Consider the following 16,984-nt stretch of genomic DNA (forward strand, 5'->3'; position numbering starts at 1 on the left):
GAGAAGAGAAGATTCTCCAAAAAGAAGAAGCAAAGAATCACCACCAAGAGAGAGAAGGAGTAGAGATGATCGTTATGAACGAAGATACTCACGGAGAAGCAAGGATTCGGAAAGGAAGGAAAAATCATCAAGGAGCTACACAAAACGAAGACATCAAGCTCATGTTGGTGAATGGGTATCCGGCTCCGACTCCGACAGCCACTCCGAGAGAAGTTATCACTCCGACTCCGAAGATACTCAAGATGAAGGTGTTGCCGGTCTAGCACTTGTGTCAACCAACTCCTACGACATATTTGACTCACCAAATGAAGGAATTGGAAGATGCTTCATGGCCAAAGGTCCTAAGGTAACACACCCCGAGTATGTTGATTTCAATAGTGATGAAGATGACTTGTTAGGTGATGATTTGCTTGTTGACAACTCTAGTGATGAATACTATGATGAAACGTCAATTAATCATGCTAATCAAGATAAAACGAATGACAATGATAAGGAGAAGATTGAGGCTCTAACTAAAGAACTAAACACTCTTAAGTTAGCTCATGAAACTATCTTCGAAGATCATCGAGAACTTTTAAGAGCTCATGAAAAATTACGCTTTGAAAAGCTCAATCTTGAGCAAGAGCATGAGTTCTTAAAAGCAATCAATGATGATCTCCGCAAGAAAAGTTCTTCTTACATTGCCAAGCGTTTACTCTTATCCACTTACATGCCTCAAGTCAAGTCTAGTAACAAGAACAAGAAAGATTCTTCCTCTAGCAGTAACAATGATCATGCTAAATCCAATATTGTTGCTTCTAGTAGTTCTCTTGATTCCACTAATGATTCTCTTAGCCAAGTTACACTTGAGCAAGAAAATATCTTATTGAAGGGAATTATAGAGAAAGGAGTGTACAAAAGCCTTGCCGGGAGTAAGCAATTCGAGGAAATTGTGCGCAAGCAAGGAATGCACCGGAAGAATCAAGGTGTTGGTTTTGAACGAAAGTTCAATGCCAATGGAGTTGAGTGGGAAGAAGATCAATACCCCAAGACAAAGTTTGTTCCTCAACAAGAGAAGTATGATACTTCTTTCAAGGGGACACAAGCTCAAGATGATCTTCCACCACAAGACTACAAGCAAAAAGGCAAGGACAAGCTTCAAGAGGAAATTGATGCATTTGAAGAAGCTCCTAAGACCTTAGTCAAGTGGATTCCCAAGACTACTTCAAGTTCCACTTCATCAATTACGACTACAACTCCAAGGATTCCCATCAAGATGGTGTGGATCCAAAAGAAGAAGAACTAGAGAGTTCTTGAGGGTGACTCCACCAACATACTTCACTCTTATCATTTTGGCAAGAACAAGTGCAATCAACTTCCACATCTTGCACTAGTTCAAGGAGTCACAAACCCTCTTGTTGGTAAGACAAGGGACAAGGTAACCTAAAAGTTTTCATGGACATCATCTTGTGTGTGCATCACTCTATGTCTATGGTTATCCTTGTTTGTTCCTTGTGGGACTAACCCATGTAGGTATTGAAAGTGCAATTCACTCAAATGGATAGCTCCAAGTGATCTACATCAACATTGAGCATCCACATCTTCAACATCTACATGAAGTCATTATCGACAAAACCCGAGGTTAGTTCATCCCTCTAAGGGGGGATATCACATCTAGGGGGAGCTTTACTCTAAGACTTGAGCTAAAGCAACTCTAAAGATGTGAACACAACAATGCTTTATGTAAAAGTGGTAACCCCACTTGAGCTTAAACGATGAGTATGACCTATGATCAAGTGTTCTCACTTGACTCCTAAGTCAATATACTCATATATAGATGACCTTGTCATCGCAAATTGCTTGATAGATGCTAGAATTGGTTGTGCATGCCTTGTCACATATTTCATTTGCCATCTTATTGTGTGAGCATGCTGGTTGCATATTTTACTCATTCGAGGACATCCACTTGTTGTTTTGATTGTTTGGTTTTATTTCCTTTTGCCAAGTGGATGGACAAGAATGCCTAAGAACCTCCTCTAGCTATCTATGCTTTTCTCGCCTCAAACTCTATTCATGCTACATCACAAAATTTGATCAAGTCAGATTCGAACCACTCTGTGTGAGGAGCGCTCGGAGTCCCCGATTCGTCATAGACTTAAACTTCCAAAACCTCTTTATGATTCTCGGTCTGACCGATACCCTACTTTCGGTCCTACCGAGATCATTAAGTTGATCTAGGTTTTCGATCTCGGGGCAACCAATTTGAACCATTCGGTCACACCGAGTTGCAACAACTGTATACAGTTTTGCATCTCGGTGCCACCGAGTTGTTCCACTCGGTCACACCGACAGGGTCGGGCTATATATAGTCACGGGCAAAAATTTGGAAATTTCTCCGAACCCCTTCGCCCGCGCGATAGCCTGCTCTGCCAACTTGGTCTCCGGATCGTCTCCTTGCCGCCAGCCCCCTCCAGTCGCTGGTCTCCGTCGCCGTCAAAGGAAATTCAACCCCACCGTTGCCGCCGTAGCGAGTCTCCGCCGAACTAGGGTATGGACTCGATCTTTGTGCTATTCCCCAATCCGATTCTTAGCACATTGTGATCATCATGATTCTTGCCACGTTTGTTAAACTTCTGTCCAGTCAATGAACTCGTAGATTAGGTTTAATTCGAAAATTTTAGGGTTAGGTTTCCGCCGAAACCATCTCGGACCCACCGAGTTGAAAAACTCGGTCCCACCAATTTGGCTTATGCCATTGCACAAGTGAGACTCGGTCTGACCAAGAATTACTTATCGGTGTGACCGATTTTGGAACTCTGTGAAACCCTAGCAGTCTCAGTGACACCGAACTGTGACTCGGTCTGACCGAGTTCACTAGGTTTAGGTGCCAAAACTGCTTCGGTATCACCGAGTTTAGAAATCGGTAGATCCGAGATGCTTTCAGTGGGAAACTAAAACTAAGTTTTTGAATTATTCTTTTGCAAAAATCTCTGCATTTTGTGATGCTTTTCCACTCTATCTCATCTATAACCTATTCACAGGGTCAGCAGTCAGAGTTTGCATCATGTCAGACCAAAGTGATAGCCAGAACTTGTCAGAGCAGCAAGTGCAGATGAGTGAGGGCACTAGTCCCTCAAGTTCCTCAGATGATGGCAGCAGGAGCACCCCTAGCAATCTGCCTAAAGCTGCCACAAGACAGAGAAAGAAGAGAACCTCAGACTCAGAAGATGAGGATTATGTGGCAGAAGAGGAAGCAACTTCCAAGAGAGTTGAGCCAGCACAGGGCATAAAACCAGGGATGAAGATCAAAAGGCCAGCAGGCAGGCAGCCTATGTCAAAGGCCAGAGCTTCAACTGAGAAGCCCACTCCCATTGAGCCAGTTGCTGCTGAAGGCAAGAAGAGGAAAGAAAGGGTGAAGAAAACTGTAGCCAGAGTGCTTGGCAAGGCTTCCATCATGGAAGATGAGGAGGAAGAAGAAGAGGTAGTTGCACCAGCACCTAAGGCACCCAAGCTGATGGGTGATGCCATAAGAACAGGGGCAGCTGCTTCCAAGGCCAAGCCAGCTCCAAAGCCAAAGCCAAAGAGGAACACAAGAAGCATCCCAGCTACTGAGAAGAACAAGGCCCCAGTGCCTGAAGCTGCAGAAGAAGAAGAAGAGAATGTTCTTAGAAAGCTCAAGCCCAAGATCCCAGACCACAACGATGCTCATCCTGTGGCTGAGGATATGAAACTCAGGAGAGATTCAGGGCTCCGGAAGTGGAGAGAAGCAGACCCGTATGCTTCAAGGAGAAGGACTGCAGTTGACTACAGGTTTCACACCAAGGAGCAGCAAGACTTTTATGAGACAGTGCTGCTAGACAAGAAGCCAATTGTCTGTGATATGAGATGGGTTGATTGGCAATACATCAAGGACAACGAAGAGTACTACCCTGGAGTGCAGGACAGCTTCAAGGCATGTGGAGTAGAGGACTTTGTTGGGCAGAAGCTCACAAAGTGGAACGAGGAACTCATCATGCAGTTCTACTCCACAACCCATTTCTATCCAGATGGCAGGATTGTATGGATGTCAGAGGGTACGAGGTACCAGTCTACAGTTGCTGAATGGGCTCAGCTGATTAATGCCCCAGAAGAGCATGACGATGACTTGGACATTTATGCCAAGAAGAAGATGGACCACAACTCAATGTCAAACATGTACAAGGAGATTCCAAATGAAGCACTTGATACGTTCAAGTTTGGCTCAGTACACTATCTTCTGTCAGGGCTGCCAACCATCAACTGGATTCTTAGGCACACCCTATTGCCCAAGTCTGGAGATCACAAGATGATCAGGGGCCACGCGATCAACTTGCTTCATATCTTTGACGTGCCACAGAAATTCAAAGTCATGAGCCTTATGATTGAAACAATCAAGAGGACAACAGCAGACCAGAAGAGGAGTTGTGGATATGCCCCACAGATTCAGGAGCTCATCAACTCTAAGATGGGCACGGGCATATACTTATTGGACAAGGAACACCTGCCCATCCGTCCAGACTTTGAAGATAATCAAGTGGTCATGACTAAGAATGAGCCATCATCTGCCCAAGCACAAGCCAAGAAGGAGAAGGCGAGGAAGGAGAAAGCTGCCAAGATGCCTACTCAAGAGGAGGCATCTGAATATTTCCTGAAAACCAAACAAGAGCAGCTTGGTTACTTGATTGCATCCACCCTGCGGATTGAGCAAGGACTAGCCACCCTAACTCAGAGCCAGGCAAGCTTGGAGAGGATCATGGAACACAAGTTCTATGACTTGGATGTCAAAGTGACAGAGATTCAGACTGTAGTGGAGCAGCTCCAGGATGACATGCAGGAGAGGAGAGGCAAGACTACAACTGATGCCTTTGCCAGAGTGCCACGAGGTCCGAGGTCGTCTGCAGTGCCAGTTGCTGACCCCAGAGCCACCACGTCTGCACCAGCTACAGCCTCAGTTCCACCAGCTCCAGCGTCCACTTCAGCCTCGACTCCGACCACGTCTACAGAAGGCTTCGTCCTTGGAGTGCTCCGGACTCCACCACCACCTGAAGATCAAGCCTGAGTGTCGACTTAGCACTATGCATTTTCTAGGAACTTTTTGGTAACTTGTTGCCAAAGGGGGAGAAAATGTATAGATCATAGGCTTCGAGAGAGAGTGTTGCTTTAGTGTTGCTTTATTCTCTCTTGTTTTATTTGGTGGTTTTTCGAACTTTGTTTGCTTTTGTGTGAGATACTATGTCATTGCTCGTGAGACATTGATGATCATGTGTTTGATCATAAGCTACACTTAATGTTTGCTTAATATTATCATCTTATCTATCTTATGTGATCATTCACTATTCTTGGTGATGAGTGCATGTATTTCATTCTTATCATTTTAAGCGCTCCACCAAGATGTATGTGACATGGAAGAGTAACCCATGACTCTAACTCTTTGTGCATTTGCAGTCCAAAGCAAATTTTAAATATGCACAAATTTAGGGGGAGCTCTTACTTGTCACATACTTCTCAAAGCGACGATATATTTCATGCTTATTATCATTTGTCGAAGCTTTGATCTATATGTTGTCATCAATTACCAAAAAGGGGGAGATTGAAAGTGCAACTATCCCTAGGTGGTTTTGGTAATTCATAACAACATATAGCTCATTGAGCTAATGCTATTCCAAGATGACTATTTCAGGAAAGCTCAATGATTGGCATGGCATGGATGTGAAAGTGGAACCCTCAAAATGCTAAGGACAAAGGATTGGCTCAAGCTCAAAAGCTCAAGACTCTTCATTTTATATTTTAGTGATCCAAGATCACATTGAGTCTTTAGGAAAAGCCAATACTATCAAGGAGGGATGAGGTGTTGCTTAATGAGCCTTTTGCTTCATGTGCTTAGTGATATGCTCCAAAACCCTCAACTACTTTCCCATATCCACATATGACCTAAACCCTAAGCCAAACTCGGTCCTACCGATTCTTTCTATCCAGCGCCACCGAGTTTCACTTGTCATAAGCCACTGCCAAACCCTAGCAATTCGGTTCTACCGATAGGGATCTCGGTCTCACCGAGATGGGATTGCAAACTCTCTGTTTCCCTTTCGTAACTTTTCGGTCTCACCGAAAGAGCGAATCGGTCCCACCGAGATTGCAATGTAAACTCTCTGTTTCCCTTTTGTAACTTTTTCGGTCTCACCGAAAGAGCAAATCGGTCCCACCGAGTTTGCCTGACCAACTCTCTGGTTAGCTTATTACCGAACTCGGTCTCACCGAGTTTGTGTAATCGGTCTCACCGAGATTACGTTATGCCCAAACCCTAACCATATCGGTCCTACCGAGTTGCATGTCAGTCCCACCGAAAATCTCTAACGGTCACTAGGTTTACCTTTTCGGTCCGACTGAGTTTGTTGATTCGGTCCCACCGAGATTGGAAAACTGTGTGTAACGGTTGGATTTTGTGTGGAGGCTATATATACCCCTCCACCTCCTCTTCATTCGTGGAGAGAGCCATCAGAACACATACACAATTCCAACTCATATGTTCTGAGAGAGAACCACCTACTCATGTGTTGAGACCAAGATATTCCATTCCTACCATATGAATCTTGATCTCTAGCCTTCCCCAAGTTGCTTTCCACTCAAATCTTCTTTCCACAAAATCCAAATCCTATGAGAGAGAGTTGAGTGTTGGGGAGACTATCATTTGAAGCACAAGAGCAAGGAGTTCATCATCAACACACCATTTGTTACTTCTTGGAGAGTGGTGTCTCCTAGATTGGCTAGGTGTCACTTGGGAGCCTCCGACAAGATTGTGGAGTTGAACCAAGGAGTTTGTAAGGGCAAGGAGATCGCCTACTTCGTGAAGATCTACCGCTAGTGAGGCAAGTCCTTCGTGGGCGATGGCCATGGTGGGATAGACAAGGTTGCTACTTCGTGGACCCTTCGTGGGTGGAGCCCTCTGTGGACTCGCGCGACCGTTACCCTTCGTGGGTTGAAGTCTCCATCAACGTGGATGTAGGATAGCACCACCTATCCGAACCACGGGAAAAACATCCGTGTCTCCAACTGCATTTGAATTCTCCAAACCCTTCCCTTTACATTCTTGCAAGTTGCATGCTTTACTTTCCGCTGCCAATATACTCTTTGCATGCTTGCTTGAATTGTGAGATGATTGCTTGACTTGTCCTACAATAGCTAAAATCTGCCAAGAACTAAAATTGGGAAAAGGTTAAGTTTTTATTTGGTCAAGTAGTCTAATCACCCCCCCTCTAGACATACTTTCGATCCTACATAAAGATAAGAGATGATGTAACTCATTGTAGATGTGCTTTTATTGTGATTTCAAAATTACATGCAAGGCCTAATTAAGATAGAGTAAAATGCATCACAAGTCCTAAAACTATCATAGGTGTGTCAGTTTAGTCCTATAACTTTCAAACTGCACTTTTGGGTCCTAAAACTATCAGAAGTATGTCAGTTTAGTCCTATAACTTGGAAACTGCACTTTTGGGTCCTAAAACTATTGAAGGTGTGTCATTTTTAGTCCCATAACTTCAAAATTGCAGTTTTGGGTCTCAAAACTATGTATGTTTGTTCATCTGAGGTCCTAATCTTGCATGGCCACCATCCATGGTGCATTTTTTCAACTGAGCCCTTTGTATGTGTTTATATCCCCCAAAGTGGTACATACGCTTCCACGTTGCAGTGTGTCCTGCAACCTGCATGGCCATGAGCTGCACGGTAGCCTCCCTGAGAGGTTTGGCGTGACCGTCAGGGAGACCCCGAGCTAGTCGGCATGAAGGACGACATCCCTCTCCCTCGGCGAGGCCGCCGGGGAGATCCCGAGCCAATTGGGATGGAGTACGCCATCCCACCTCTCTCTCTCTCTCTCTCTCTCTCTCTCTCTCTCTCTCTCTGTTTGATGATATCGTCGTTGCCCCGACACCCTTGCCGTAGAGTTGGCCGTGCAGGCTGTTGTTTGGGCATGAGCATGGTCATAGGTGGTGAGCTGTCGGGCGACACAGAGGAGTGCGCGGAAACTGCAAAGCTGGCGCAGAGGTCGTCGAGAGTGACACAACCCTAGCAGTAGCCATAGGTGGGTAGCAATTGGACGTTGTGCGACATGTCGTTCTGCTGCTGTTGGGGGAGGCTGAGATGACCGGTCTACTCTCCTCGCTGGAGCTCAAACCATCATTCCACTGATGGCCTCTGTACCGTCGCCTCTGAGCATTCTGTGCGTGGGAGAAGACGAGCGCGTGAGAACGAGGCGAGACAACGCTCTAGTTTTTTTTGCATATTTACCTGGTGGGCCCATTGAGTCAGGTCAACGTGGCTACAATCCAAGCATTTCCATGTGACTCGTTGGTGGGTCAATGCTAACCATGCAAGCTTAGGACCTAAGAGGAAGAAACTTACATAGTTTTGGGACCCACAACTACTGTTTCAAAGTTATAGGACTAAACTGACACACCTTTGATAGTTTTAGGACCCAAAAGTGCAGTTTCGAAGTTACAGGACTAAACTGACACACCTCTGATAGTTTTAGGACCCAAAAGTGCAGTTTCAAAGTTATAGAACTAAACTGACACACCTCCGATAGTTTTAGGACTTATGATGCATTTTACTCATTAAGATAAGACTATCATATCAACCATTGTGCATGCCTTGCAGATTTGTTTGTCCATTTCAGCAGGTGCATGCATGGATTAATTGATCATCTCCTTTTGTGTACATACACTAGCTAGTTAGAAATGTATTCAAATTAGATGAGAGACTATAGCAAGATGATGATATTAATACAAGGAAGGGGAATATCGCATACTAGTACTTATCTATAATACTTAAATAGTTGATCCCCACTACACCTAATTCTCTTAGCATGCAGCCCTCCACATCATCATTGTGCCATGTCAGCATTCCCACTAGCCTATTTTCCAATTTTTGACTTCAGAGAACTATTCAGTCGTCGTGGGCCATTTATTTTCAGAAGTTGAGAAAGTCCAAGCGATACAGCACCTCAATTACTTTCCCCACCGATTCCCTGATTCCGCGCCTCTCTTCATCTTCTACGCTAGAATCTGGCTGCCAGACTCCTCACCCCGGCGTTCAGAGATGCCCCCTCCCGCTGTCCCTCCGCCCCCGGTCGTCCTCGCAGTCGCAGTGGCGGCATCAGACGCACTGAACGTGGTGGACGCGGCCATCCCCGTCGAGGCCCCAGTTTCTGTGGTATCCAGCAGGGTGGCCTCGGGAAGTTACAGATTGCTGACAACCCCTCGCCTCCTCGCCGGTGCCATGGCCTGCAAGCCATCCCCGCGCAGCCGAGCCGTGCCTCCCCTCCGGCCCCTCCCCGCGTCGGCGGCCTCGGATGCACACACCGGATGAGGCCCTTAGCCGGGACACATCTCCAGCCCTCCGTCGCATCGCCTCCCCTCTATGCAGCAGCTTATCCCTACCGCGTCAAGACCAAGATTTTGCTGTGCTGAGGCTTCCGTGCAATAATTTTGCAAATAGAAGTAGGTGAGAAGGATCTGTAGTCCAGTTTTTCTCAGATCGTAGATTGAATGTCAGTTTTAACTCCATCGTGGCAACACAAAGTGTAGGTCTGACTACAATGGTCAGAAACCATATTGTTTCGTGTCTAGACTGATCTGGTTTTTGCTATAAAATTTGCTGGGCATTTCTTAAACATGGCTTACATTTGGCTCTATGTACTTTACTCTGGGGCATTAGCGTGTTGTTCATCTGAATTTGCATTAGTCAAGATTGCATCAATTTCATTTGAAGGCGTCTATAACATTGGCTTGATCTCATTTTTTATTAGATAAGATATTAATCGTATATGTGCATCATTTTCTTGGGGATAATCAAATCATTCATGTCCCATTTATACTGTTTCTTTGGCTTGCTATGCAGGCTACATCGAAGGCATTGGCAAAGCCATTAATTGGTTACCGGATGTAATAATCTTTACTCTTTCGAGAGATCTTCCTATTTGAATTGTTCCCAAAGGTGATCAGAAATCCAAATTGCTCCGCTATGAAATCTCGGTGTGTCTTCTTATTTTTTTCATAGGATTGATAGCCTATTTTAGGGAAGTCGCAAACTAAAGCTATGAATTATACATGAGGTGGAGTATGTGATCCCGAGCTACAGTGATCTCGGATGAACAGTAAAATCCAAAAAAAAAGGCAAAACTTTTAAAAAAATCTGAATTGTTTTGGCAAGAAACTTTGATGTTTTGTCTACATGCATGCAAATTTTCATAATGAAATTACATTTGTAGGGATCACTGGAGCTTGGGATCATATGAGTACTTTCACTACTATATTTGCTTCATGAATGTATTTAAGAAAAAAGGAGATGGAAGACTTTGCCATCATCATTTTTATAATGGGTTACAAACAAGCATCTTTTGCCAAGTGACTTTCTATTATGCAAATGTGCAATGCATTAGATCAAGGCACCCATAAATATGACACTGAGAGTTTTTAATCCATGTTTCTTTCGAATAACCATAAATTTTAATTAGTTCTAAGTTGTTGTCATGTGTGTTTAAATGCAACACTCATTTACATACTTCCTCACTGTAATGTGCAGGCACCCTCATACTTCCTCACTGTAATGTGCAGGCACCCTCATTTGTTGCTAGGTTTGGTATGTCAGGAGAGTATCATTCTCATATATTTCTAATTTTATTCTTGATAAGTTATTACTATAAATTCCCGCAGGGGTATCATCTAGTTATGATAGAAAATTAGTAAGTAGAGACAACAATCAAGAGAGGACACTCGACAGACAGACAGAGACATGTGGAAGACAAAAGACAAATACACACATGCAAAACGAAATAAAGACACATTATTTTTTCTGACGAGGCCATGTGGAGGATGCACATGCCCCAGTTCCTTCCCATACACACACAGAGGCACAATTAAGCATGCATGCATGCATAGCATAGGCATGTCGACTGAGACCTAGTTAAGGCAGTACTAGGCCCGGCCGGCCTATATATGCACTCAACTCTTATTTGGATACTTATCGCATGCACTTGCAGATAGACACGTACGCACACAAGTGTTTGAGTGCGGCTTGTACTAGCTAGTCGTCTACAGCCCAGGCTGGTACGCGACTCCGGTGGCGTTGAGCCACTCGTCCCCACGGATGAATCGCTTCCCCGTGCAATGCTCAGCTTGACCAGCGTCCATAACGTGGAGCCAGGGCACACGCTTGCTCAAGTTTGCCCCAGGGCCTGTGTTCGCGAACTCGCCGTAATAAACTGTAGGCGGGACGTTGCCGTCTGCTTTGTCCCATGGAACCCATCCGCTGGGATGCACGATGCCGTCGAGGAAAGACTGCATGAAGACCACATGGGAATGGTTCCTCCACGGCCTACCTAAGTACGTCTCGGCACCGTTGAGATCTTCATGTGATGTCACCCTGCAATTCTGGAACGAGAAGCCTGAGGAACCGTCAGGACCGTCGCGGCCTTGGGCTGTAATAACATTGTGTTTTCCTTTCAGCGGGGCACGTGCAAGGAGAAGGCTCTCCTGGAACACGGCCTTAGCATTGCCGTAAGTGAAGTCCACGGTTCCGGAGATAATGCATTCCCGGTAGAACTGGCGATTGGAGTCGGCGAGGAGCGTGTCCTCATATCCCTTGAACTCGCAGCGATAGAACACCGAATGTTTGGAGTCTGACCTGAGAGCCACTGCTGCACCCGCCTCCCTGCCCGCCGTATTCTCAATGGTGAGGTCACGCGCCATGAGCATTGTGCCTTTGGCATCTGCATGCATGCGCGCAAATAAATTAAGCTTATGTCGAGCCAATGCAAGATATATAGCTACTATATATTAAGCCAATGAAAGAAGTGAAAAATAAGACTTATAATATAAAAAAATCAAGAAAATGAGATGAGCCAATTAAGCAGCAGTAGTACTAGTAAGCATGCAACAAATAAAGCTTGTTTGAAACACTTACAAACGACGGCCGTGTCATACGAGGCCCACCCGCCACCACTTCTACTCTTGTTGACGGAGATTACCGTCTCATTGATTCCATCCCCAATCAACGCTATGTTGTTCTTCCTTATCACCACCTCCTCACGATATATTCCCCTCTTTATGTATATCACGTACCTCTTCCCTCTCACCGGCCGAGCTGCATCCAGGGCCTCGCTGACAGTGCTGAAGTGACCGCTCGCGTCCTTGGCAACCACCATGTCCACCTGCATATCGCCGACCGTCAAGTCCAACAGCTGCCGGTCCCTGGGTTGCACCCACGGAGGCATGGTGGTGGTGGTGGTGCTGCCAGCATCATTCCAAGCTAAGGTTTCTACAGCTGAGGCGTGGTCGTTGTTGAGGAGTAGGATCACCAAGAGAACCAATACAAGCGAGCTGCCTCTACCCATTCTGCTAGCTGTGTGATTTGCAGGAGCTGCTTGAGATCGGATTGTACGTGGCCATACATATATATACTGTAGCAATAGAGAAGCTCATGGGTCATGGCTCTCCTTCTATTTCTCCGGGACACAGAGCCGAATATTTTGATTCTGCCCAATCCTAAGTAAACAAGGCACATGGGCTCCAAAAGTGAACATGGCTGCCTTGTTAGGCCGGCATCGAGGCCTTCACTGTTCATTCAAATTCAATGCGAGCAGTAAAGTACTACTACTAGGTGTAGTGTTAGGTGCTGTTGGAGTTAAACACGTCTCCGTCTCCTAGTCGGCTCGGATCGGTAACATATCTGGTGAAACGAGCCAACTCATGCACCTCGTCGGCTCGAGCTCAGTGGTAGCTGCTGATTGCTCAAAAATTGCTGCAAGATTTGCTGAACATATCTTCCACTGCTGCAAGATTTGCTTTGTTCTACTGCAGTTCATTCCCCAGCAGAAAAACTGTTCAATGAGTTTTAAGATCCACTTCATAGTTCATACATACTAGACTTACTAGAACTACTTTTTATGTGATCAAGAACTATTTTTTATGTGATCAAGCTGTGTCATTAGTTTTATTTGCCGCGAACTCTGTACTTTACTTTGTTTTCCCTTTTGTTTATGCCTACACGAACCAGAAAACACTAATTTTGGTCCTAGAGGAGTGAATTGCAGAAAACCACCACATTGAAGCCTAGGGTTGCAGAAAAGACTCTTCTACGATTTTGTGCCAGAATACACTGATTTTGGTCCTAATCACTTGCAGAAAACACCTAACCATCTGTTCGGGCATTTTAACCTCTATTATGATAGGTGGGGCCCGTTTCTGAGGACGTGGCTTAACGCCCACGAGCTCACGTCGTCTGACGATGCTACAGTGGCAACGGACGCACCGTCTCGGTCAAAACGGCACGGGTCCCTTATCCACTTCATTCTCCCCCTTTGCCCACTCTACTCTCCTCTGTCTCTCTTTCTCCCCGTGCTCCATGGCGACGGCAAGCCTGCCGTCAGCGGGGGAGTGGATGGAGATGGCAGCAGAGGGTTGCTTCACGGCGGCCAATCGAACCAACTGGAGGAGGTGTGCGGCAACTCAAACCCTAGTCGGGCCCCAAAGAGGAGAGCGCCGTCATAGTCGCTGGAGTATCGCGCCGCCGGCGCTCTTGCCCGTGCTGTGCAAGCTACTCCGACGGGTAGCCACCAATGGGCTTCTGGATTTGGCGGCGTTGAGTAAGTTGTCCCCCTCCTTTACCGTTGATTCTAGGGTTAGGGTTCAATTTCTCATAGTTCAATAGTTAGGCTTCGATTTGAATGAACTATAGGTCATTATTGTTTACAGTCTAACCTCTGATATGTATCCTATCAGTTAGATGAATCTGCTTCAGTGTATGAAGTTAACTGAATTTTCTCAGTGTACAAAAGATTTTTAGTTGACTGAATATTGTTTAGTGTCAATAGTTAATTGAATTCTATCAGTGTCTGAAGTTAACTGGATTTAAGGTAGTGTATGAAGTTAAATGTATTTGCTTCAGTGTATGAACTTAACTGAATTTATTCAGTGTTCAAAAGATTTCAGTGAACTGAATATGCACTGCATATAATGTAGTCAGTGCATAGAAACTGTATGTGTGCTAATTAGTATTTTTGTGCACTGTATATACTTCAGTTTGTTATTGATTTTAATAATTAGAAACGTATGCATAGAAATTAATGTGTAGCTTCTTTGCTTTGTAGTTTGTGTGATGATGTGTGGAAAGTTAGGCTCCACTTTCATGATAGGGACAATTTGGAAAGGACCATGTGTGTTTCAGACATAACATTTCTGAATCTAATAGCACTAATAGAGATAGCAGGTTATGGAGAGGATGACTACATGTACTTTGTTAGGGATGCTGGCTTGTGAGTAGCTGGTTTGGAAGAGATCTGTGATGATGACAAGGTTGATGAGATGTTAGACCACATTTCCAACAGAGATCAGACCATAGTTAATTTGATAGTAGTTAGGGGTAGTGAGCCCAGACCTGGAGATTTAAACATAGGACATGTTTGTGAGCAGCAAGTTCCTATAGGCAGTGTTGGAGAGAGGACTGTTTATGAGGTCAGTGATGAAGGTGTGGTGTACAGGTCACCATCCAAAAAACAAGGAGAGTTGCACAAGTTGATGAGCAGGAGGCACAACCAATACAGTTTTACTCCACAGAGCAGAGCACACAACTGTTTATGCACAAATATATAGATATGGATGAAGGAAATGCAGGAGATGTTGATTTGGAGCAAGAGGAGTTGGAAAGAACTATGGAGCTTAAGAGGAGGAATAAAATACAGAGGTATAAGAAGCATAAGAAGAGTGTTGAGAGGGTGGAGGCAATTAAAAGAAAACTTCCTGTTTTACTAACTCAAGATGACTCTGACTTGGAGCAAGATGAGGATTTCATGGCTAGGATGCCTGAGACGAGGAGGCAGAGACACGACCCATTTTTTACACTTTGAAGGTGACACTGATGTTGAAGAACCTTATGAGCTAGAAAAAGAGGTAGTGCATGAGGAACATGGAGAGGATGAGGAAATTGAAGAGGAGGTGGTACCACAAGGGGAAAAGAGGAGGAAGTTGAAAGTAAGAAAGGGGCCAACCAGTAGATCACATGCAAGTTTGGAGCAAGAATTTGAGGATGTTTGGGTACCATCATCTGATGAGGATCCAAATCCTGGTGATTTGAAGGAGGAGGAGGATGATGATGGGGCAGTACCCCTAGCTTTTGTGCTTGGCAATCAGAGTAGGGCCAAAAAACCCAAACCAAGAATCTGGTATGCTGAGGCTAGAGAGAGCCCAGAGATGCAGTTTGTAAAGAAGCTTTGTTTTGATGATGTTTACCAATTTAGAAGGGCACTTCTCACATTCCACATAGCTCAAAACAGAAACTATCAGTTTCATAGGAACTGCGATGACAGAATCATAGCTATTTGCAGAGATGAACATTGCCCTTTCTTCATTGTAGCTTCTGTGTTGGCAAATGAGAGAACATTTTGCATTAGAAAGGCAAATTTTTTACACACATGTCCAGCTGTAGCAGAGAGCACCAAGGTGACTACCAAGTGGGTCACACATCAGGTGTTAGAAGCAATAAAAACAGATTTGAACACATCAATAACTACAATAATGCAAAATCTTTAGAGCAAGTATGGAGTTGAGATCAACACTCATATGGCCTAAAGGGCCGAGAACAAAGAAGTTAAGATGGTGCAAGGAGATCAGAGGGGGCAGTATACCAGGATCAGGGATTACTTGCAGGCTGTCTTGGACACAAATCCAGGTAGTAGGTGCATTGTCACTACTAAGTTCTTAAAGGAGCATCCAAGCATAAATCCAAGGTTGCATGGTTTGTTCATATGTTTGAATGCTTGCAAGGAAGGATTTCTGAATGGATGTAGACCATTCATAGGTGATTACTTTTCCTTGTTTACTTTGCCTTGTTTGAATGCCTTGTTTCTAACTTGTGTTGTGTGCAATTGCAGGTGTGGATGGATGCTTCATCAAGCTGTCTACTGGCCAACAAATCCTGGCTGCCACAAGAAGGGGTGGGAATAATAACATATATCCCATTGCTTTTGCAGTTGTGGACAAAGAAGACACAAGCAGTTGGACTTGGTTTCTATCTGAACTAAAGATAGCAATCGGTGGAGAATCAGGGAGATTTGGTTATTACACCATAATCTCTGATAGACAGAAGGTAATTCCCATTCTGGGGTACTATTTGATAATATACATTGCTTACTAATTGCTTAGTTCATAATTGCTTAGTTTATAATTGCATAGTTCATAATTGCTTACTTCATAATTTCTTAGTTCATATTTGCTTAGTTGTTGGCCATATACATTGCTTAGTTGTGATTATGGTGATTTATCTAAACAGGGCCTTCTTAAAGCTGCAAACAATGTATTCCCCAACTGCCCACATAGATTTTGCCTTAGACACATTTATCAAAACTTTCAGACTGCTGGTTTTAGGGGGTCAGAATTAAAGAAGTACATGGATAAAGCTAGTTACTCTTATACTCAACATGACCATCTTGCTGCAATGGATGATCTTAGAAAAGAGTATAAGGCTGATTGGGCTTGGCTTAACAAAATTCCTAGAGTTACTTGGGCTAGATTTGCAATGGACCTCAATTGCAAAACTGACCTAGTTGTCAATAATATTAGTGAGGTCTTTAACAAGATGATATTAGATGTGAGGGGCAAACCAATAAAGACCATGATAGATGGAATCAGGACTAAGTTGATGATTAGATTCAATAGAAATAGGACTAAGACAGAGGTAGCCAAGTGGGATATATGCCCAACATATGCTAAGTTGCGTGAAGAAGCAAAGAAAAATTCTAGGCAGTGTCAAGCATTGATGGCTGGGCAAAATATCTACCAAGTGACAAGCAATGAGAGAACTTATTCAGTTAACCTACAACATAGGACATGTGGGTGCATGAAATGAGATATGACTGCAGTTGAAAGGATCGATATAGTTGACTAGAGGGGGGGGGGTGAATAGGCAACTAACAATTTTTAGCTTTTCTTTAACA

At 44.4% G+C, this 16,984-nt stretch overlaps 1 protein-coding gene across 1 annotated transcript; it reads right to left on the reverse strand.

Moving 5' to 3' along the window:
- Positions 1–10,831: 10,831 nt before the first annotated feature.
- LOC123107996 (pectinesterase) lies at positions 10,832–12,419 on the reverse strand. The gene is made up of 2 exons (XM_044529870.1): positions 11,959–12,419; positions 10,832–11,764 (listed from the first exon to the last, which is right to left on the reverse strand). Exons 1-2 carry the CDS (start codon positions 12,386–12,388, stop codon positions 11,088–11,090), a joined length of 1,107 nt encoding a protein of 368 aa, XP_044385805.1. The 5' UTR covers positions 12,389–12,419; the 3' UTR covers positions 10,832–11,087.
- Between the last annotated feature and the right edge of the window lie 4,565 nt (positions 12,420–16,984).

This window comes from Triticum aestivum, chromosome 5A (assembly GCF_018294505.1).
Source record: "Triticum aestivum cultivar Chinese Spring chromosome 5A, IWGSC CS RefSeq v2.1, whole genome shotgun sequence".
NCBI lineage: Eukaryota > Viridiplantae > Streptophyta > Magnoliopsida > Poales > Poaceae > Triticum > Triticum aestivum.